The sequence below is a fragment of the Pongo pygmaeus genome, chromosome 19 (assembly GCF_028885625.2).
Source record: "Pongo pygmaeus isolate AG05252 chromosome 19, NHGRI_mPonPyg2-v2.0_pri, whole genome shotgun sequence".
In the NCBI taxonomy this organism is placed as follows: Eukaryota; Metazoa; Chordata; class Mammalia; order Primates; family Hominidae; genus Pongo; species Pongo pygmaeus.
The window spans coordinates 19,432,554-19,454,499 of record NC_072392.2 but is presented as its reverse complement, the minus strand read 5'-3'; the positions used below and the strand labels follow the sequence as shown (position 1 = coordinate 19,454,499).

Sequence of the window (21,946 nt, the reverse complement as noted above, 5' to 3'; positions counted from 1 at the left end):
CCTGCGAGCCAGGCCAGCTACACTCACCAATGATCTTGCGGTCGTACCAGCCGCCTTGGTGCATCCACTGGTGCAACAGCTCGATGGGTGGCCGTGTATGTCTCCAGGGCCGACATGTTCAGGTCATCGATGAAGAAGATAAAGTTGCACCCCAGAGGTGGTCCAAACACACCCTTCCGCCTGAGGGGAGAGGCTGTGTGAGCCCAGCACCCACAGGCACAAGGTCCTCTGAGAATCCAGGGGCGACGCGGTGGCAGCTTTGCCTCTGGAAAGCCCTTGCTAAATTTCAGCTTCCTCCAAATTGCTAGACGTCTTGACCCACCCTCATCCTTGTTCTGAGTGCCCTGGGATAGCTGGGACAGGCTGACTTGAGTCTGAGCTCCCTCAAAGTGAGTCTCGCCTCCCAGGCAGATGGACAACAGGCTTCTCACAGACAGACCCAGGGCCCTATCCAAGGGCCGACCCAGGGCCCTATCCAAGGGTCCATCCAGGGCAAGCACCCACACGCTGACTGGCTCTGTAGGAATTTTTGATACAGGGAAGGCTCTGGAGCTGCCTGTGAGGGAACCCTGGGCCCCTTGGGGGGCTGTCAGCTCCCCCTGGGAGGTTTCTGGCAAACCCAGGAGCATAATTTGGTGGAGAGGTGGGACAGCAGCTGGGTTGGCCAGGCTGGGGGGATGCAGGGGTGAGGAAGGTGGGAGGGGTGCCCTGCCTCTTGTCCAGCTTGCTGTCAATGAGGTCCTGGGTCTGGTTGGCTGAAGTGCGAGGAAGTGGCTGATGTAATCCAGTGCCAGGTTCTTGAGGAGCTTGTCAGAGATGGTGGGCGTCTTCCCCGTGCCTGTTGGCCCAATGCACAGCACCTGGCAGAGTGGGGATGGCACAGAAGGAGCACGCGGTGGGCCTGGTGCACAGGAGGAGCTGCCCCCTTATCCGTGTGGGAGGCTGGTCAACCCCCAATATAGGCCTTGGGGACAGTGGAGGCAGGGCCTGGGGGGCGCTCACGGGCTTCTTGTTGGTGAGCAGCATGTCCAGTAAATGGGACGTCTGCACGGTGTCCATGGTGGGCACAATGATGTTACAGTAGTTGGTGTCTGGTACCATGGTGAATGGAGCTGAGAAGTCCATCCACTTCACCCAGGCAACCTGGAATCATAGGTGGCTCAGCGGTGGGCCTGGAACCCCTCCCTGCCCCACTCCTGGCTGCGGCCCCATGGCCAAGTGCAGAAGGGCCAGGAGCTGTAAGGCTGGGCTTTGGCAAGCGGGTCCAGGTGCAGGGCTGCTTCCGGAGGAAACGGAAAGTCCTGTGCCCTGCTTTCTGCATGGGGAGTAGGACTCCCAGCACAAACAGCCAAGAATGGGAACTCTGAGCACAACTGAATAGGAGGGCTCTACCTGCCCAGGTTGGGGGCTCCCTAAGGACTGCCAGGCCCTGAGTCTCTGCAGAAAGGAGATGCTCCAAGAATTGAACAACCCAGAATGCAAAGGTGTTTGCTGTTTAGTTTCAGGCTACCCAAGAAATGTGGGGACCAGAACCATGGACACTGGTGTCAGCTGGAAGCTGAGAGGCCACTGGGTCCAGTCTTCCCAACATTGTCCCTGCTTGCACAAATCCTTTCACTCACAGCAGCCCTGATCCAGCTTACAGACATCCCCTGATTGGGGGATCACTATGGCCAAACCAATGCATCCCACTGAGCACAGTCCTAAATGTTAGACCCAAATGTGCCTTAGGAGCCCCCAGCAGGACCCTGCACAGTAATGGACAGGTCTCTGCAGACACCTTCCCACCTCTGTCCTCCTGGGCTGGGGTCTTGACCTTGGGATGAGAGTGGGCTCCTGGAGCCCATGCTAGCTGACAGTAGCGATGAGGACACTGAAGCAGGCTTCAAAAGCTTGCCCCCCAGCCCTGGGGAGACCAGTCTCTGGGGAAATGGGGTTTTAAGTGGAACTGAGGTGGCCAGTCCCTGGGCTCCGCATCAATGTGGAAGAGGCAGTGTGTATGGCTGGAAAGGAAGGTACTCGAACGTCTCCCCTCTTAGCCCAGCCCCAGGTTCAAGTACAGTTCTGCCACATCTAGAAAATAAGCACAGTAATAACCACTCTACAGGGCCAAGAGGATTCATGAGATGATGCAAATAACCCCCTCCTGAGACCTGGTGGCCATCAATGTGACCGCTCCCTGTGTGGCCATAATTCATTGCAGGAACAGCAGCCACCCAGTGGTCCCTCCCTGTGCAGTCTCTGGGGAGGGCCTGCAGCCACCTGCCTGTATTCCTCCTCTTCATCCTCATTGTCATTGGTGCCACTGATGCCCGCGTCCTCCAGCCTGTAATCGAACACCAGCCTCTCTTCTGGGAAAAGCAGAGTCAGCTGCCGGGAACCAGGTGGAGAAGCAGGCTGTGAGGCCTGGTAGGACTGAGGCTCCTTGTCCCTGGGGGCCGCCGGCTCTCACCTGTTCATTCTCCATCTTGAGCCTTAGCCAGTGGCTGAAGCTGGTGCGGCCACTGCTGTCCCCAGTGGCACCCACGCTCCAGATCAGGGAGAAGATGAACCAGGGCTCGATCAACTCTACAATGCGACTCAGCTTTTCAGAGGGTATTTTCTTTAGGCCCTGGGGATGAAGGGAACAGTATCATGCTGAGACAGGAACAGTATCAGGCGGCCTGAGGAAGTGGGGCAGGGGCATGTCTTGACCTCTGCTACACAGCTTTGTTTCTCTACAGCCAGTTGGACAGGTGGTCTCGTGACCCATGTTGCACCAGTCCGATTCTCTCTTTCAGGCCCTGGAGAGCAAGGACAGCAGTGTGCGGAGAGGGACCAGGTGCATCTAGCCCCACTCTCAGGGCTGTACCTCTCTAGGTAGAAAGGGCTTGAAGAAGCAGTCCACCAGCTTGAGGAGGTTCATGGTCAGGTTGCAGTTGGTTGAAGCGATCACCTCCTTCACTGAGGACCGAATGAAGAAGATGGATTCCTGTAGGGAGCAGGCACCCAGTTCTCATGGCTGGCAGCCACAGTGCCCTGCTGCCCTACCAGGGTCAGACATACCTGTGGCCTCACTCACCTCCAGGAAGCTGACAAAGAGGGCCTTGAAATGCTCCTCGTAGGGCTTCAGCAAGGGGGGCAGCTTCCTCAGCCAGCACTCAATGAAGTGTATGAGCCCCAGGATGCTGGGCTCCAGGTACAGCATGCCACAGCGGGAGACCGTAGCTGGTGAAGCCACTGCCAGGTCTTGCACCTCGAGCATCATGGTCATTACCTGGTGCCAAGACGAACCACATGAGTGGGCTGGCTGCCAGTCCCCAGTCCTGGAGAAAGGGCTGCAGGGCTGCAGGGCTGCAGGGCTGCGGGGAGGGGCTGTACATCCTGTAAGTGGGTGGTGTGGGCAGGCTGTGGGGCAGGGGCAGTGCTGGGTGGGATGCAGGAACCGCTGGGTCCTCAGCTGATAATGTGGCTCTCCCTGGAGCTCTGAGAAGGACCCCAAGTCAGGAGATTCCTGAGGTTAGCTGGCCAGACTGGGGTCAGGGCATTTTGGGGTCCCTGGAGGCCTGGGGACATCTGATGGGAACTATGTATTTTGCTCCAGAGCCCTCCACTCCTGTGCACATAGACACAGGTCCACAATGACTGCCAGGTATTTGCTTTTAGAAGGATTCAAGAGCTGGACTCAGTGTAGACCCGTGAGCTGCTCTTGTGCCCAGGCCATATCCCTCTTTCTCTGACAACTGCTCCTCACGCACCAGGCAGGTCCCTGTGGTGTCTATGCCATCCATCTCCCAGACCCCGGGCACACTGCCAGGGCCAGGTGCACACCTGACCTCACCTGACCTGACTGGGGCAACATGGCTGAAAGTGGGCCTGGGAGGCAAGAGGCAGCATCAGCCGGGGAGCAGTGGGACAGGCATCCTGGTGGGCTCAGAGCACAACAGCAAAAGGGTCTGTGTAAAGGGTGTTCTGAGCAACTGTGTGGGACACCCTGAGGTGTGGGAGCTCAGGCCAGGGAGGGGCACTAGGAGATGAGCCTAAGCTCCTGCTAGCAGGAGGGCTCTTGCTGAGTCACGGTGACAGCCTGAGATTTACCCATGGCCCTGAGAGAAAGGGGTGAAGGGACAGAGTTTGGCCAGCTTCCAGGCCCACCCAGCCTTGGAGAAGAGTGGGCAGATGGACAGGTGGGTGCACTTCCGTGAGCGTGATGATCTCCGCAGAGCTGAGGCACAGCTTCTTGTTGTCATCCAGCACCGTGTTCATGTTCTCAATCCAGATGGTGTCCACCGGCCCATCGAACATGTACCACTTCTTGTTGGTGTCAGAGGTGATGGCCTCCGCCCGGATGAGCGAGGGGAAAATCCTGTCTGTCCTGCAGCGCCAGGGAGGAGAGGGCTGGAGACATCAGGGAGGCGGTGCTTCGAGCACAGCTGGCTCCCAGGGAAGCCTGGGTGGGCGGGCTCTACTTTACGTTTTCCTTTGATCTCTTTGTTCTTTTAAAAATTATAATAGGAAAAGTGGGACTTTTTGGTGTCACATGGTGTAATGAAAACATGTGCTTATGTCCCTGCCCTGCTGAAGCCCCATTAAAGGTGAAATCCCAACAGGAAAAAGGGAGCAGGGGAGGAGGCAATAGCAGAGATGGAGGCAGTGCAGCTCTGGAAGACAATGGACAAGGATGGAGGAGGGTAAATGACAGGGCAGAGAAAGCAGCCTGGTGAGAAGTGGCCAGGTCTTGCCTCAGAACCCAGGGGGCTCAGACCTCAGAGGCAGCATGCACCAGGGAAGGGGCTGGTAGGGCTGACAAAGATGCTGTGCTTGGTCCAGTCTTAGGCTCCGGAACCTTCTCCTAGGTGCTCATATATGCACGTCCTTGTAAAATTCAGTTTCAGTAAAGAACCCTGCTAAGTCTGTTTAGCCAGAACCCTTGATATCTGATCACTCTTGAGGCTCCTTCCCTGCACCACCCCCAGGCGATGTCTGGTTACCCTGAGGCCTGTCTTCAGTTGGAATCCTGTTAGGTTGGTTCAGCCAGAATCCCCCTCACCACTGATGTTTCCTCTGGATTTTCCACCCACTGATGCTCACCCTGCCCCTTGGCTATAGATTCCCACTGGCCCACGCTGTATTCAGAGCCCAGTCTCTTCCCTTAACTATAAGGCCCCAGTGCAATGGTCCCTGTGCCTGCCATGCTCCTGAATACATTCTTCCTCAGCATGCTTTAAAAACTATCATTGAGGGCCGGGTGCAGTGGCTCACGCCTGTAATCCCAGCACTTTGGGAGGCCGAGGCGGGCAGATCACCTGAGGCAGGGAGTTCGAGGCCAGCCTGACCAACATGGTGAAATCTCGTCTTTACTAAAAATACAAAATTAGCTGGGCATGGTGGCACATGCCTGTAATCCCAGCTCCTCAGGAGACTGAGGCAGGAGAATCGCTTGAACCAGGAGGCAGAGGTTGCAGTGAGCTGAGATGGCGCCATTGCACTCCAGCCTGGGCAACAAGAGCGAAACTACATCTCAAAAAAAAAAAAAAGTATCATTGAATAACTTTTTTCTTAAATGAGACTTTTTTCTGGTCTGACCCCCAGCCCCCACACCTACCTACATAAGAGACTGGAGTGGGTATGGGGGAGAATCTTCACCAGAAATAGGGGAAGCAGTACAGGTTCACGTTGTGGAAGGCAACAGTCCCTCCCCATTGACCATCCCCTACAGGGTTCCCAGAACACTGAAGCCAAGCAGACACCCCCAGCAGAGAACTGGAGACTCTTGTCTGGAGAAACAGAATAGTCTTAGAGAAAAGCCCCTGAGGGGCCAATGTCTCAGCAGTCTCCGTCCAGCTGCCCTTCTCCCATCTCAGTGCACTTCCCCTAAAATGCACGCCCCGGCCTGGGAGCAGGGGCCCGGAGAGGGCCCACCAGCTTCTCTCAGGTCATGACAATGGCCAGATACTGCAGAGGCCCTAAGCGTGTTAAGTCATTCTTGCCTTACCCTAAGCATGGTGCCATTATTGTCCCCACTTTACAGATGAGGGAACCATGGCCTGGGGGGTGAGGAGGGTCAGTCAGCGAGGAAGTAGAATGGAGAATAGAATACCAGGCATTGGGCTGCAGAGCCCGGCCTTCCCCTGGGCTAACGGAGGGAGGGGTGACCGCGGCCCACAGTCTCCAGAGGTCTGGGAGCAGGGCGTCACTGGCAAGGCTGGCGGGTCACTCACCACTCATGGGTGAGAAGGTCAAACTCCCCGTACAGCTGGCCGATCGTGATGGACTTGGGCTTCAGCACATAGTACTTGACAGCCTCGTACATGCCACCACTGATGGATGGCTGCCCTTTCAGTGACGTCATGGCAGCTGCCAGGACTCTGTAACACTGGGAGACGGACCGCCTGAGAGTGAGGCTCCCAGAGAGCAGGGCTGGAGTGGGCTGGGGGCCATGGGGAGGGGGAGGGGTATTCTATGCCAAGGGGCACAAATGGAGGCCAACCCCTATTGAAGCTGCACCCCCCCACAGGCCCACTATCCAGATACTGGCTGCCAAGCTTGGCTCTGCTTACAGTACTCTTGCCGAAGCCTGTGGGCCCGACGAGCATGAGGCCGTGTCGCACCACCGTGGTCTCATAGAGCTGGATGCACTTGGTCAGGAAGTCTGGGGGACATGGCATGGGGCCCAAGGGTCAGAGCATGGGCTTGGGTCCTGGCCACACCACTAGCCTGTGTGACCTTGGGTGAGTCACTGCACTCCCTGAGCCTCCATTTCCTCATCTATAAAATGAGGATGGTGGTAGCACCTACATCATAGGCAGGGGCAGGTGAAGCCCTAAGCACAGAACTTGGCACAGAGTAGAAACTGTGTAAATGCCAGCCATTCTTTCCACTGTGACCACCATTCCTTCACAGCTGTTGGTCAGGTGGTCAGCCATCACCAGCTTGCTCAGTGTCAGCTGTCACAGGCCCCAACTTCAGCCCCAGCCTGCTGAGAGCACCACCCCAAGTAAGTGCTGACTCCTATGAGCAAACTCCTAGAGACAAGATCCTAGAGTCAGTTGGGAGCTATAGAGACAGCTGCCAGCAGGCAGAGCCAGGCCCACGGGGGTAGGGAATAAATGCCTCACTTTGGCCCAAGAAGGGTGGTGGTGGCTGTGGCCCTGCAGGTCCAGGGGTTCCTGCCAAAGGGATAGGGCCCAATTAGCCAGGGACTGCAAACGTGACCTAAGGCTGTGAGGGAGAGAAGAGTTTGAGGCTTCATTCAACAAGGCTGCTGGGGTCGGGGGTGCAGGAGGTGACCAGAGGAGGAAGCATTCGAGCTGCACGTGGAATTGAAGCGCAATGGAGGGCACCTGGGAGAGGCCTTGCAGGGCTGAGCAGGAGCACATCAACTGCCCGGGGTCCCGAGAAGGGCCCTGTGTGGCCAGGGCGACTGGCCATGGCTTCCCGGAGGAGCTCCTCCCGCAGCCCCACCAAAGGACCCGCTGGAGGGGGTGACCAGCTGGGGATAAACTGAGACCCTCTTCCTACTATGAGGGGCGAGGGTTCGGGATGAGAGGGAGCCTATTTGAGGGCAGTGTCCCCCCAGCCCTCCCAGACACATGGTGGCCTTTGCAACAAGTCAGTGAAGGAAGAGCCCAAATGTTCTTTCTTTAGGGCAATGACGCCAGGGGTGTCACTCAACAAGGAACGTGGGCAAGTCCCGCTAATGGGGTGGAGCCAAGAGGCCTCTGGAAGAGGTGAGTGGTGGCTGTGGTGAGGTGGGCTGGGGTGCAAGGAATATGGCCTTGAAGCTCCAGTCACACCCCAGCAAGGGCCAGGCCCTGATGAAGCAAGGCCCAAGAGGAGCCCAGGGCTCTCAGCCCACAGGGGAAGGATGGCCCATGAAGGGGACAACGCCTGCTTCCCCACCACCAGGTGGGTTTTGGTGGAGGCTGGGCTGGGACATCTGCCCTGCCTCTGGATTGCTCGGCTGAGAGCCCTGGCCTGCAGCACACTTGGCCAGGTGTGAGGGCCCCTGGGGCTGGGCTGGACTGTCCTGTCTCTGTCTCCCTGACCTGGACTCCAAGGTGGCCAGGGCCAGCCCCTCCACGAACACTCAGGGCCTGAGGCTCACCCTCCACATCCTTCAGGTTGCTGTTCCTGCAGGCCTCCCGGATGGCCTCGTCCAGGATGCCGTAGTCCGTGTCCTCCTTGATGGTGGGAAACAGATCGGACACGATCCCAGAGAAGAGCTTGAGGTCCTCCTGCAAGAACTTGGGCACGTTCATGTCACAGATGGCCTGGAGGCACATCAGCTTCTGCAGCGGGTGCTGGCTGAGCCTTCAGGGCGGTGGGCCAGCTGCCCTCCAGCTGCCCAGGAGCCCTCCCAGAGTTCCACTCCTGGAGCCTTGCTGGGTGGAGTTCACCTCATTCACACTGGGGTTTTCTCGCTTGAGGTTCCCAGCAGCCAAGATCACAGTCTTCACGGCTCTCATCCCAAAGTCACAGTGATCCTGTCACCATACAGAAGGAGGCATGGGTGAGCACTGTTCCTCTCCGAGGCTTCTGCCTGGAATACTCTGCCTTCCACCTGGCAGCTGGCCAAGTCTCATCACTGGCTCACAGCACTTCCCTTGCAGACCTGCTGGGACCTCCTACATGCCCAGCCTGGGCAGGTGCACCTTCTTTGGGCTCCCTGGGCACCCTGTACTTTACTGTCCTGATAGCCCCCTCCTTTATCCAATACCCATCCTGCATCCTTTGGTCACTGTCCCAGCACATGGCCAGGGGCAGGAGGGCACTCTAGCTGCGCTGGAAAAGTGAATGAAGGAGTTTCCCATCTGTGTAACAATCAGCTTGGCCTTGATGGCCCTTGAGCTTCCTTCTAACATTCTCCCATAACATTTCTCCAGACCCATCTTTTGGCCACACCACCGTGGTTTTCCCCCCAGCCTGTTTCTCTTCATTACATGGTAAGTGTGTTGGAAATAGTTAAATTAATCATTCTGCCCCATGGTGCCCAACCAAGAGGGCTCCATCTAGACCCAACCCATAGACTAGCATATGTTCCAGAAATCTTGGACTTGGAGCTGCATGAAGAGGCTGGGCTTGACTTTGGGTCATTTCTACTTGGAAAGAGTTGAGTGCATTTCCAAAACCATGTGGGATAGTTGCTCTGATTGGGGGTGGGGAGCATTTTGGAAAGAAGGGTGTGTCGGAGCGCCAGCACCCAGGAGTGCACTGTGATGAACTGCCACTGCTTTTCCTGGTAACAGGCTGCATCTCTTCTAGCTCATAGATTTTGGTGGACTACATCTGGCCAAAGGTAGTACTGATTACCCCTTGCCACAGTGATTGGTGTTTATGGATGAGCAGGTGACCCAGAGAAGGCCCATTAGGGTGACACCAGGGATTTTTTTCTGAAATCATGATGGAAGACAAACTAAGTTGCTAACATGTCAGCCCAGAGGTGGGACTCGTCTCTGCTGCTGCAAAGTGGGGGCCTGTTTGGGAACCAAGCTGAACAGGAAAGCTCATCCACCAGCACTGGTGCCTGGGCCGCCCCATCTGTCCTTGGAATCTGGGCTCAGCAAGCTGAGTGGAAGGATGGTGGTGCTGGGAGGCTCGGAGGGCCTGGCTGTCCTGCTCTGGTCCCCACAAGGCCCAGGTGCACTTGCTCCCCCGCCTGGGGTACTGAAGCTCTTGGTGCCCTAATGGTCAAGGCCCTTGCACCTGAACTAGCTACATGGGCGTCTGTTCCTGGCTCCTGCTCCAGCGCTGCTGTGTACTGCATGAGCCTGGCCAGACCTTTAACTACCTAAGACCTCAGTGTCCTCAGCTGACAAATGGGCATGTAACTCCTATCTCCAAGGATTGCTGGGAGAAGCCCACAATGTAATGCCTGTAAAGCACTGGGCATAGAGCCCAGCCGTCAGCAGATGCCCTGGAGGCTGGGAGCAGGCAGAAATTCTCAGACCCTGGAACCCCATCAGGGCAGGACCGCACCTGGGAGCTGAGCTGCTCAGAAGACAGCTTGAAGGTGGTTGTGATCTTCTTAGCCAGCACACTGGCCTCATTAAAGCCAAAGGAATAGAGACAGATCTCAGCGATCATGGCATAATCTGGAACCATCATGGCCACAGGTTGGAAGAGCACCTGGGACACACAGTGCACATGTGAACAGCAGACAGAACTCATCCCCAGAGAACCCCCAGCTTCATCCGGCCCTCCTCCCTAATGCGCTGGGACTCCCTGCTGCACCAAGCCTGCCACAGCTGAGGCTTTCACTCCCCTGAGGCTGGTAGCTCTGCCATTAGAGTGGTTCCATTGTGTTGATCCAAACTTGACCCCACATGACTCCCAGGAGATGCCCCTCTTGGCTCCTGTTTTCCTGTTTCTCCTGAAGGTCCAGGGTGAACAGGTCTCATAAGATTCCCCCTCCATACCACATCCATAGGCAGCCTGACTTCTCCTATGCCTTGAGGACAAGTCTGAGGCCCTGAGGCCTCCCCTCCATGGCTAGGACACTGCCATAGGGAATCACAGTCCCTGGAGTCCAAGCAACTGTGTCCTTGCATAAGTGACTTAGCATCTCTGAACTCAGGCTAGAGCTCTGGTGCTTCCTGGGCCACTCTGGGCCTGCACTTGCCTTCAGATTGTCAGGCAGCTCCATGCGGCCAGCGTAGCCTGGGTTCATGGTGATAAACACTGCGCAGGATGGCACCAGTGGGATCTCCACACCCTCAAACATGAAGCGTTCCACCTGCAGTGGGGAGAGGCTGACTTGCCTGGGACTAGGGTGCCCAGCCTTGTCCCCTCCTCTGAGTGGGCCCATTGTCCCCTGTTGATGCCCCTGTCCTGGCTGTAGCTGGTAGGCCAGGCCTGGACCCCTGATCATGGGTTGTACCCTCTCTCAGGATCTGGCCTGAAACCTCAGGCCCCAGTGGCTACCCACGGCCTCCCAGCTCCTGGCTTCAGGCCCTTGGAGGTCTCCACATCTCCTGCTTCCCACTCGCTCCGCCCCCAATTCCCCAGCCCCAGGCAAGCTCAGCCTGACTAGGGGAAGTGGGGGAGGGGGTAACTGCAAGCCTCTCAGTTCCTGTCCCCAGAACACGGTCCCTGGCCGCCCTGCACATGGCTAGAGAGAGGACCAATGCCTGGGGCTTTCCATAAAGGTCAGGATGTAATGAGGAGGCGACCACTTCATCCCTCGCAGCTTGGCCTGGGAGCTGCCCACAGACTGGGGTGAGGGTGTGCCCCCTGGGACAAGAGAGGCTGGACCCAGGGCGGACCCTAGCACCTGGCTTCTCAGCCTGCAATGGGGAGCAGTAAGGTGGCGTGAGCATGGCAGATCTGAGGGAGTAAGGTGGGGCCCCCAGGCTCACCCGCTGCTGCTGCGCCTTCTGGACGGTGGTGATCTGCTGTGCCACCACAGACAGCATCTCGATGTCAATGCAATTGAACTTGTCGAAGCAGGTCCAGGCCCCAGCACTGAGTGAGGCCGGAACATTGGATGGGGCACATGTGTTCAGAGCCCAACCTGGGCACCTCCCTCTGAGGGCCCCCTCCAACTCCACTTGGGAGGAAGCCCTCAGGGGCAATCTCCATCAGCTCAGTCTTCAACCCACTGCCACTCCCCACCCCAATGCCCTCAGGACCAAGCCCTGATGCCTATTACCCCCTTCTGTCCCCTCCACCATCCTTCAAGGCCCGTCTCAGGCAGTGCCCTCACCTAGCCCTCCCCAAGGAGAGTTCGTCCGTCCTACCCCATCCTGTGCCACGCTCACACCCAGCCTCATCTGGCCAGGCCCTAGAAGAACTTGCCCATGGCCATGAAGTCGAGCTGGTCAGAGCAGTTGAACACAATGGTCTGTATGGCCAAGGCCTTGCCCAGGTCTGTGGTGGTCTCAGTTTTGCCTGTGCCAGCTGGGCCAGCTGGGGCACCCCCAAACTTGAGGTGCAGAGCTCTGGTCAGTGTCAGATAGCACCTGCAGGAGAGAGAGGAGGTGAGCTCAGGCCACACATGGCCTGGACACTCCCCCTTTCCTTAGAATTTCCTGTGGACTGGGGCCTCTCGCCCCCATGCCCTTTTGGGGGGCCGGGGTGTGCCCAGCCCTGGCTCTGGAGTCAGGACTGGAGCCTGTGGACACCTGCCCAGCACGTTCCCTGTCCCATTTCACCGCCCTGCCCAGCTTTGCCCAGGGACCCCTGGGGATGGCCGACATGTGGCCACACTTCACTTTCCTCACTCAAAACACAGCTTGAAAATCCAGCTGGTGCTAGACACAGGCGGCAAGATGACATGACTGACAGAGCTAGGAGAGAACTATTAGAAAAGGGCTCACCCATGATGTCTCTCAGCTCAGTTCCTCTGGCACATTAAAGGAGAAATTGATGGATAAAAACAGGAAAGTGCATACCCATTAGATGCTCACTGAGTGCCACACATGTGCTGAGAGCTCCACACGTATCAGCTCATGAAATTCTCATTACCACCGTGAGGAGGCCTCAGAGGAAACTCAGGCACAGAGGGGTCAAGTCACCTGCCCGAAGTCATTCCGCCTGTGACTGGCAGAACTGAGGTCTGAGCCCAAAGCCCTTGGTCCTAACCCTGCACTGCTCTGATGGGCTAGATCACCCCAGAGTGGCCATGGTCCCTGGATTCCTGGGCCAGAGAACTGGAGGGAGGATCTCAGTGTGGGAAAGAGCAAGAGGGGAACCCTCACCTGTCGGTGAGGGGCGTGATCACCAACCTCCCACTGTTGCCCAGGTACTCGTAGCCATAGATGAACTCAGCATTCGCAGCACGGATATACAGGTCATTATTTGTCCAGTAGTACCTGGTGGTGCAGGGAGATGAGGGCCTGGCCATGGGGCCATGGGCCACTGGGCAGGGTATATAGTCAAGGAGAGAGGGTTCTTTTTGGGAATGAGGGCATCAAGGCACCCATACCCAGCTTGTCCCAGAACCTCGAGGACAGGGACCAACTTATTGCTAACTGACTTTCCTCTTTTCCCCTGCCCCTTCTTGGCAGCTGCTCTGGCCCTGGGGGCATCCCACATCCTCACCTCAGCTGTGAGATCCACTCGAAGTCATTCATGCTGACCGCGTTCTCCTGGATTAGCTTGCTCACCACGTCCTTGGCGTGGACCTCAATGACGATTAGCACTGACAGCACTGCCCGCTGCATGTAGGACAGCTTCCCCCGCACCAGGGCCACCAGATCACTGAGCTGCAGGAGTGGGGTGCACTGTCAAACATCAGGGTACCACGAGGAGGCTCACCCTCCCCTTTCACAGAGGGTGGGCTTCTGCCACGAACAGTCCCTCTATCATGGGGGGCTCTGATGGTCTGAGTTGGGAGGTGAGCAGGGACTGGGCAGATGAAGGAAGGAAGGAAGTAGAATGGAGGCACATGCCTGGCGTCTGCCTCCCTGCAGCATGTGGTGCTGTCTGAACCCTCAAGGCTGGGAAGGGGAGCCTGGCAAGGCGCCGGAGCACAGGGCAAGGGGTGCCTGCGGTACTGTGCAGGAGGGACCAGGCGCGTGGCTCCCTCACTGACCCTTGGGGAGGGGGCATCACCTCAGGCCCATCCTTCCTGCGGGTGGCTGGTTGTGAGACACTTCAAGGGTGTCTGACCTCCCCTTTAGATCCAACCCTGGGTGTCTTCCAGACTCAATATAGGAGAAAGCTCCCGGAGGGACTGGGCCCTCCTGTGCCATGTGGGGGGTGGAGGGGGACAGACAGGGGTCCTCTTGACTCCAACCTGCTGGCAGAGCTAGGGGAACAGCCGGCTTCTGAGGTCGCCGGCCTCCAGAGCCTCTGCCACCTCCATGGTCCAGTAGGTCTGGCACCCAGCGATAGTCACCTGGCCAGGCCAGTTCAGAACCCACTGGGTCATGGGCATCTGGGAAGACAGCATGGGCAGGCTGACCCGGACAGCCGCAGCCCCAATCCCATTCTTTCTTCTTCCTCTGAATGCTGTCTGTGCTCTGGCTTTCAGACTTGGCTCCAGTTGTTGATGCCACCAGTCCCTTCAGAGCAGGGAAGCCCTTATGCTCTGGGCTTCTTGGGGTGGCAGAGATATCTCTGAACTGACTCTGCAGGCTGGGCAGTCACCTAGAGCCCAGCTGCCGGTTATGGTCATGGAGCTGAGAGAAAGACTGCAAGACAGGGCCCAGCCTGGAGCCTGGCACCCAGTGAGTGCTGGGAACCAGAACAGCCGTCTCGATGATCATTAGAAGTGAGTCTCATTTTCTGGAGTGTGTGGAAAGGAAAGACTCCAGAGTCCCGCCTGAGCTCCCAGGGACCTCATGGCTGCAGCCTGAAGACAAGGCTGGCTGGAGCAGGAGGGGCACTGAGAGGGAGCAGAGGGGCGCAGGGTGGAAGGCTGCATGGGCTGCGGGCGGCTCACCATGGGGTAGGCCCTGATGGCCTTCTCAATGATGTCGTGCACACTGGCCTTCATGCTGTGCTCCACCTCCTGCAGCCAGTCCTCCACATTGCTGGAGGGATAGATGGAGAAGGACAACTGCACCTCCTCCCCCTCGGCTGAGTACATGTGCGTGATCTCCAGGTCCTCCTGGAACAGCAGCTGCAAGCAGTGGAGGAGCAGGAGTGAGGTCACACCTGGTGTGCCCAGATGCCCTGCCCACCACAGCCCCAGCGCCGAGCCTGCCCAGTGCCCTCCACCTCAGGAAGAAAGCTCTGCCTTCCCATTCCCCTGAGAGTCTATCTTGGCTGGGCAGCCTGCTTTCTCCCCAGCAGTGGTCAGGCCCCAGCCCAGGCCCGGCATGAAGCAGGCTTTGGGGAAGGAGTCTGACTGCCTTGCATGTCCCCGGCCTCCTGCATAGATGAGGGAAGACAAGGCAGGTCACAGGCCTCTGGCCTCAGGTTTTGCAGTGTGCTGGGGGGACAGGGAGCCCCTGGTAAGTTAGAAATCCAGGGCCCCCAGCCCTGAGCTGGGGATTCTGCAGTTGACCTTCCTCTCACAGGCCCCAGTTGTGTCTCCAAAGACCAGGAATGTCATTTGACACATTTCCTGCTAAAAGGGCTCATCACAAAAGGAGAGACATTCTCCCTGGGAAGACGCCCCATGTTCCTGGCCCTGAGCCCCGGGCTCAGCTGCCCACTCGGGCGATGTTCTCGAAGCACTTGCACAGGTGTGGCTGCACAGCTGTGGGGTCCTTTGTCTGCAACAAGATCTCTAGTAGTTCATCATCTGACAGGAAGTAGAATCTGCCAGGGGAACAGGGGTGAGGAAACAGGTCGTGCAGGCTCCCTGGGCCCCAGCTGCCCCAGCCCTACTGACATCCCCGCACCCTAGCCTGAGCAGGGCCCTGGATACCTCAGCCTCATGGGCAGACAGTGGCGGAGTGGGCATGGGCCAGGTGGCACCCACCTGGGGAAGGCGCTCCGCTTGGTCTCCAGATACTCACTGAGGCCCTTCTGCACCAGGTCCAGAATCTTGTTGTAGTCCCGCAGTCTGTCCAGCATCCTCAGGTGGGAACACACATTGATCACCTGCAGGGCCCGGGCCATGCACAGAAATGGGCAGTGAGCATGGTCCAGGTAGCAAGGCAGGCTCATCCCAGAGCACCCACACCAGCCAAAGCCCCTCAGCGGGGCCTGGGAAGGAAGATGCAGAAAAATTCTCCCTGAGCCAGTGGCTGCATCCATCAGCCCCACAGAAAAAATTCTATGGTCAAACAAATTAGAGTTAAACAAAGCTAAAGAGTTTGCTTTGCTGCAGGACTTGTCAGGGCTTCTAAAATGCTAATATGGGCCGGGCGTGGTGGCTCACACCTGTAATCCCAGTGCTTTGGGAGGCTGAGGAGGGTGGACCACCTGAGGTCAGGAGTTTGAGACCAGCCTGACCAACATGGTGAAATCCCGGCTCTACTAAATACAAAAAAAATCAGCCAGGCTTGGTGGCACATTCCTGTAATCCCAGCTATTTGGGAGGCTGAGACAGGGGAATCCCGTCTCAGCCTCCAGGAGGTGAACCAGGGAGGTGAAGGTTGCAGTGAGCTGAGATTGCACCATGGCACTCCAGCCTGGGCAACAAGAGCAAAACTCCATTTCAAAAGAAAAAAAACAAAAAAACAAAAACAAAAAAACGCTAATATGGGCTGTGGATCTCCAAGAGAAAACCCGTCAGTGACTGTGCCTCTAAGGAGCAACTCTGAGGCTGGGGAGCCCACTCTGGAGGACATGGGTCAAGACCAAATCCTCAGGCTTGTCCGCCAGCCTTTTCTGTGTAGGGAGGGAAGAGACTAGGAGGCTACCAGCAATGTGACCAGGGCCCTTGGGGATCCCAGCTGCCCCTCCCACCCCCATTGAGCTTGCCTCCCGGTTCTCGTAGGCACTCTTCATGATCTTCTTCCGGATCTGCTCCATGCTCTGCTAGCGCTTGCTCTCCACAGGCAGCTGCCGGTTCATGTCCTCAGAGCTGAAGATGGGCTCCAGATAGAGCCAGGACCGCTGACAGTTCAGCCATTCCTCCAGAACCTCCTGGGGAGGGGAAGGGCAGGGAGGGGTGTGATATGGACTGTCAGGGTCCAAGCTGGGGTTTGTCCCAATGACTGAGACATTTCACCACACCAGCATGTTGGGCAGAGCACTGGACACCAAAGCCAATGTATACAGGGAGATTTCTAGATGGTGCTGTCATCTGTGATACTCCAGGGAACAAAGAGGATACAGGGATGCCTGCCCTCCAGAGAAGTCCCACATCCCCACAGGACGTCCAAGCCTCCAAAGGAGCTGGGGGAGCTGCTCTTCCAAAGGGAGGAACACACCCACGCCAGCAAAGCCTGCAGTGACAGGAAATACTCGGTGCCTGGGAGACCAACCAGCCTCCTTCCTGGAAGGACTTCTGAGTCCATGACCCCAGGATTCTCTGAGATTCAATGGGTCTTGAGTGTGAGAGTCCTAAAATACTCTCTGAAACATGAGTCCAAGGGTGAGACGTCTTCAAAATGAGCCATTTCCCCCTTCTGCCTCAAAATTCCCCATTCAAGATATATCTCGTCTTCTCCCATCAGCGCAAACTCACGCACTCATCCATTTCTTCCTCATGGGATGGGGGTCACAGTCAGCAGTGTCAGGACTGTGCCAGGCCCTGGTGGGCACTAGGGGAAACAGAGGGGAATGAGGCCTGGTCCCTTCCCTCGAGGGGCCCACAGCCCACTAAGAGGCCAGTTCTGCCCCTGAATCATGGGCCCGGCATGTGTAGTGGACTCTGTAAGAGGCACTGACAGTGGCCTCGGTGGGAACCCCTTGAAGGAGGGTGAGGGAGAATCGGCGAGGCTGCTTGTTGCTGGGCCTTGGAGAAGACGGAAGGTGGGTGTCGAACTCCAGGTCAAGTGGACAGTGTGAGCAGAGGGGGACCTGGGACAGTGCTGACCAGCTCAGGCATCTCTGGGTGGTCCAGGCACACAGATGAGCCCTCCCCACCTGCTTCTGGCCTTAGCCGGAGGTCTCTGAACAGCTCTCAGGGAGGCCCGGGGAAGGGGATATCACAGTCACATCTACAGGCTGGCCCCGGGACTGCCCTCCAGGGCTCTGTGGGCAGCTCTTGCCTCTGGCCTTAGAGCCCAAGACAAGTGCAGTCCCTGGTGGCCCAGTCCCCTCAACCAAGGTAGCTTCAAATAAGATGAGGACGGAAGCTCAGGACAGGGTGGGAAAGGGCGCTGAGGTGCTCTGGGGCCTTGTGACATCCGGCCCAGAAAGTGTCAGTACTGGAAGTCCTGGTCCAAGCTCAGGCAGCCCTGGGGAGGCCGGCTGGCAGTTCCCAGGCCCATCCTCAGCCACATTTTGGGACCCAAATGCTGCCCCTACGCACCCTTATCTGCCTCATCCGGTAGCTGAACCTCATGGATGGAGAGCCCATCCTAGTTGCCCCCCCTGAATGCAGTAGGGCGGGGCCTGCCAGAGAGCCAGGTGCGGTGTGAATGGCGGCAAGGCACTGCAACGCTTTGAACCCCACCCAGAGACCATCAGTGACACCTGTGGGCCAGGCTCTCTGAAGAGGGGGAGCGATGAGGGAAGGACTGGGGGTAGGGCCAACCTGGGTTAGCTTCAGTTTGTTCTCCCAGGAGTTGATGCGCTGCTCAAAGGGCTTCTTGTAGGGTGAAAATGACATGCTCTGGGTCATGACGATGTGGTCGTCCAGCAGCTGCGAGGCCTCATCCGGGCTCTTCAGGATGTAGGTGTCTGTCGCTTTGTAGGGCAGTACATTGAACAGGATGGTCGACCACTCCTTCTCCATCTCGTCCAGTGCCTGGGGTGGGGGACAAGCCAGGCTGAGTCCTGGGAGGGGCTGGTCCTGATGCTATCTGACCAGCCCTGCCCAGGGAAGCAGCAGACAGTACCTGGCCATGACTTCCACATGGCCGCTCTGGCAAATACTCTCGGCTTGTCTGGCAACAAGTCCCATGTGAGCCCCTCCTCTGAATTCAGGGCCAATTCACTCTTTTTTTCTTTTCTTTTTTTTTTTTTTTCTGAGGTGGAGTCTCGCTCTGTCACCCAGGCTGGAACACAGTGGCACAATCTTGGTTCACTGCAATCTCTGCCTCCCAGATTCAAGCAATTCTCCTGCCTGAGCCTCCCAAGTAGCTGGGATTACAGGCATGTGCCACCACACCCGGCTATTTTTTGTATTTTTAGTAGAGATGGGGTTTCACCTTGTTGGCCAGGCTGGTCTCGAACTCCTGACCTCAGGTGATCCACCCGCCTCGGCCTCCCAAAGTGCTGGGATTATAGGCGTGAGCCACTGTGTTCAGCCCAGTTCACTGTTATTACACATGTGCTGCATGTGGTTGTACGCACATGTTGGGAGGCAGCTAAGGTTAGGAGGAGTGTGGGCGTTGGTCTCACCTCCGGCATTTACTGTGTCACCCTGGCCAGTTGCTGAATCCTTCTGAGCCTTAATTGATTTATGTGTTTTCGTTTGTTTTTTTGTTTGTTTTCTTTTGTTTTGTTTTGAGACAGGGTCTCAGTCTGTCTCCCTGGCTGGAGTGCAGTGGCATAATCACCGCTTACTGCAGCCTCAGCCTCCCAAGAAGCTGGGACCACAAGCCTGTGCCACCATGCCTGGCTAATATCTTAATTTTTCATAGAGATGGGGGTCTCCCTATGTTGCCCAGGCTGGTCTCAAACTCCTGGGCTCAAGCGATCCTTCCTCCTCAGCCTCCCAAAGTACTGGGATTTACAGGCATGTGTCACTGCACCCGGCCTGACTCATCTGTTAAATTGAGGCTAATGCTATTAGCTCCTTCCTGGGGCTCTTGAGAGGAGTAACTGAAGAATAATAGCAACGGTGGACACTGTCAAGAATTTTATGTGCATTATTAACTCACTTAATAGAACGCATCTCAACCCCTGGGCCTTGTGACCCCAGGGATGGGGCTTATTACTGTCATCCTCCCAAGTGGCTGTGGTTGCCAGAGCAGGAGGCCAGGCTGGGGTGGCTGGGCCCGCTGGTGGCTGCCCATATGCTCGATGATGTACTCCTTGCCAGACACCTCGGCCACCTTGCTGATGCTCTCGATATGGTCCTGCAGGTTCATCTTGAGGCAGCGAGCAAAGGTCAGGTTGGCCTTGGGCCTGACGTTGATGTTGATCTGGTTGGACAGTGTCTCCCAGTGCCGGTTCCACATGCCAGCGTTGCGCAGCCCCTGGATCAGCAGGATGTATGGTTTGAACTCCTCAATGTGGGCCCAGATGTCCAAGACCACTTCCTGGTAGGCTGCCGGGTAGGACAGAAAGGCATGAGAGGCAGGTGGCAGAGGCAGGGAGGAGGGGATTGGCCAGCTTGGCTCCCTATCTGGCATGTCCTTGAACTGCTTCATGCACTTGTGCATGGTCTTGAAGGCTTCAACCACATTCTTCTCCAGCTGCTCAGCATCGATGGCGGAGAGGGGGTCATTCATCCAGCTCTCCGACCAGAGCAGCCAGTCAGAGGCTGTGGTTCAAAGGTCCAGGTAGGGTTGGAACTCCTTCACCATCCTGGAGCTTGTCATACTGCAGGGACAGGAGGGCAGGGCTGTGGCTGTCTTGGGATGCTCCCCAGTCTCTCTCCATGTTGCCCCTTCTTGGGCCAGGTCCTCTCCCTCTCCCTTGCTCCTGGCTGATGTGCCTGACCCTGCCCCCACACACCTGGGCCTGGCCTCCCTTCTTCCCTTCCCACCTGAGATCTGGGCTCTGAGCTGTTGCACCAGACCTGGGCTGACCCTCAGGTCCCCTGCCTGGTACCAGGGGCCTCCTCAACCTGAGGGCCAGGGTTGGGCTATCTCCACTCTGCAGCCTGCTGGGTCCTGCCCCCAAATGCCAGAGCCCTGCCTCCTGGCAGCTGCATCTACATGAGCTGCTTCCTCAAGCCCGGGGGAATGAGGGCAGGGTGCCTGCAGGAGGCCTACATTGGTGATAGGCAAGCTGAAGATGCGCTTGCGGTTGTTGTAGAGCATGGCCAGCTGCTGGCAGTCCTTCAGCTGCTTCTTGACATGCTGCACCTTGTTGGCGATCTCCTGTGCCCACAAAATCTCCACGTGGATGGAGAACCAGCTACCACCAGCTGCAGGCCAAGGAGCAACGGGTGAGATGCCCCTGCAGCCCCACGTGTGTCCATGCCTTCCCATGCAAACCCAGGGAACCGGAGGTCCCAGGATGTCCACTCCTCCTAGTTCTAAGGAGGTTGTTCTCCTGGAGTCAGCAGGTTCCTCACAGCAAAGCCAGGGGAGACCCAGTGCCCTGATACTGTGCCCACTGCCCAGTAGGCCACCAAGGACACAACAGAAGAGCTGGGGACTTTACTACTCTGTATCTTTCTGGAGCTTGCTGCCTAGGCATCTCTTTGGCCTTTGGGTTCATTCTTCTAGCCATTTATTCATTCATCCATCTGCTTGCCCATCACATGTTGACTCAGCACCTCCTGAATGCAAGAAGTGAGGCCAGGCAGTGGGTGACCCGGGCTGGCCAATCGGTTTGACTGACCCATGCTTTTGCACAGTGGTAGAGGCCTCGGGCAGCCCTGAAACAGGACCGTGCAGCCCACAGGCTTCTGGAAAGACTAGTAGCAGGACCTGGACTCCAGGGAGAGGCAGCAGCAGTGCCCTGTGGTGCTATGAGGAGGGAAGTGTAGTGCAGGCATCCCAGACAAGACCCCGGACAATTAACAAATTGTTAATTTGTGTCAAGCACTGTACTAGGCATATTATATACATAATTTATTTACTCTATATAGCCACAGTATAAATTAGTTACCGTTAAAATCCACATTTTTCAGATAAGGAAAATGAGGCACAGAGAATTTAAGAAATATATGTAAGTTACACTAGTAGGATGTAGCAAAACCCACATTCAAACTCACATTTCTCCCCAAAGAGCTTAAACTAACTTTTATGTTATACTGATTTGGTACTTACCACTTTTGAATCTCAGTTTTCTCATCTAGGAAGTATACTACTTCATTTATTCATTAATTCATTCAGTCATTTCATTGTCTACCATGTGCTAGGTTACACGGAGGTGCAGGCACAAGGATTAACCAGGAACAAAACAGACTGTGTATGCTGTCAAGGGCATAACTTTCCAGTGAGAAGAGTCAGAGAGCCAGGAAATAAATGACTGTAACATGTCATGTGGTGACAAGAACTTTTATGAAAAATGAAGCAGGCTAAAGTAGAGAGAAAGTGTTGTATTGGAAGCACATTTTATATCATATGTGGAAAATTCTGGTAATGAGACATTTGAATAGCAAGAAGATTCTAGGCAAAAAGTAAGACAAATTTAAGTAGGAGGATGTTCTGGGAAGAATGTGTCCATCAGTGAGGCCAGAGCAAAGTGCATAACGGGAGGATGGTAGATGACAGTTTCAGAGCAATGCCAGGAACTAAATAATACAAGGCCTTGGAAGACATTGTGGTCAGTTACTGTCCAACCAGGAGACTGAAACTGCACAGTAATTTGAATAAGGAAAATTGAAAGTAAATAA

The 21,946-nt window shown here is 56.4% G+C and overlaps 1 protein-coding gene across 1 annotated transcript in view; it reads right to left on the bottom strand.

Moving 5' to 3' along the window:
* Positions 1-19,988, bottom strand: part of LOC129017504 (dynein axonemal heavy chain 1-like) — a 29,285-nt gene extending 9,297 nt beyond the window's left edge. Inside the window, 27 exon segments of the mRNA XM_054458130.1 lie at positions 28-95; positions 97-180; positions 713-767; positions 770-860; positions 1,003-1,143; positions 2,263-2,370; positions 2,453-2,611; positions 2,852-2,971; positions 3,062-3,256; positions 4,177-4,354; positions 6,201-6,355; positions 6,540-6,631; positions 8,087-8,270; positions 8,379-8,465; positions 9,958-10,107; positions 10,601-10,714; positions 11,337-11,442; positions 11,733-11,939; positions 12,678-12,791; positions 13,021-13,184; positions 13,718-13,858; positions 14,366-14,545; positions 15,084-15,189; positions 15,353-15,474; positions 16,300-16,464; positions 18,023-18,238; positions 19,452-19,988. Coding sequence (XP_054314105.1) covers positions 28-95; positions 97-180; positions 713-767; positions 770-860; positions 1,003-1,143; positions 2,263-2,370; positions 2,453-2,611; positions 2,852-2,971; positions 3,062-3,256; positions 4,177-4,354; positions 6,201-6,355; positions 6,540-6,631; positions 8,087-8,270; positions 8,379-8,465; positions 9,958-10,107; positions 10,601-10,714; positions 11,337-11,442; positions 11,733-11,939; positions 12,678-12,791; positions 13,021-13,184; positions 13,718-13,858; positions 14,366-14,545; positions 15,084-15,189; positions 15,353-15,474; positions 16,300-16,464; positions 18,023-18,238; positions 19,452-19,886 — 3,937 coding nt within the window. The 5' untranslated portion in view covers positions 19,887-19,988.
* Positions 19,989-21,946: the final 1,958 nt, after the last annotated feature.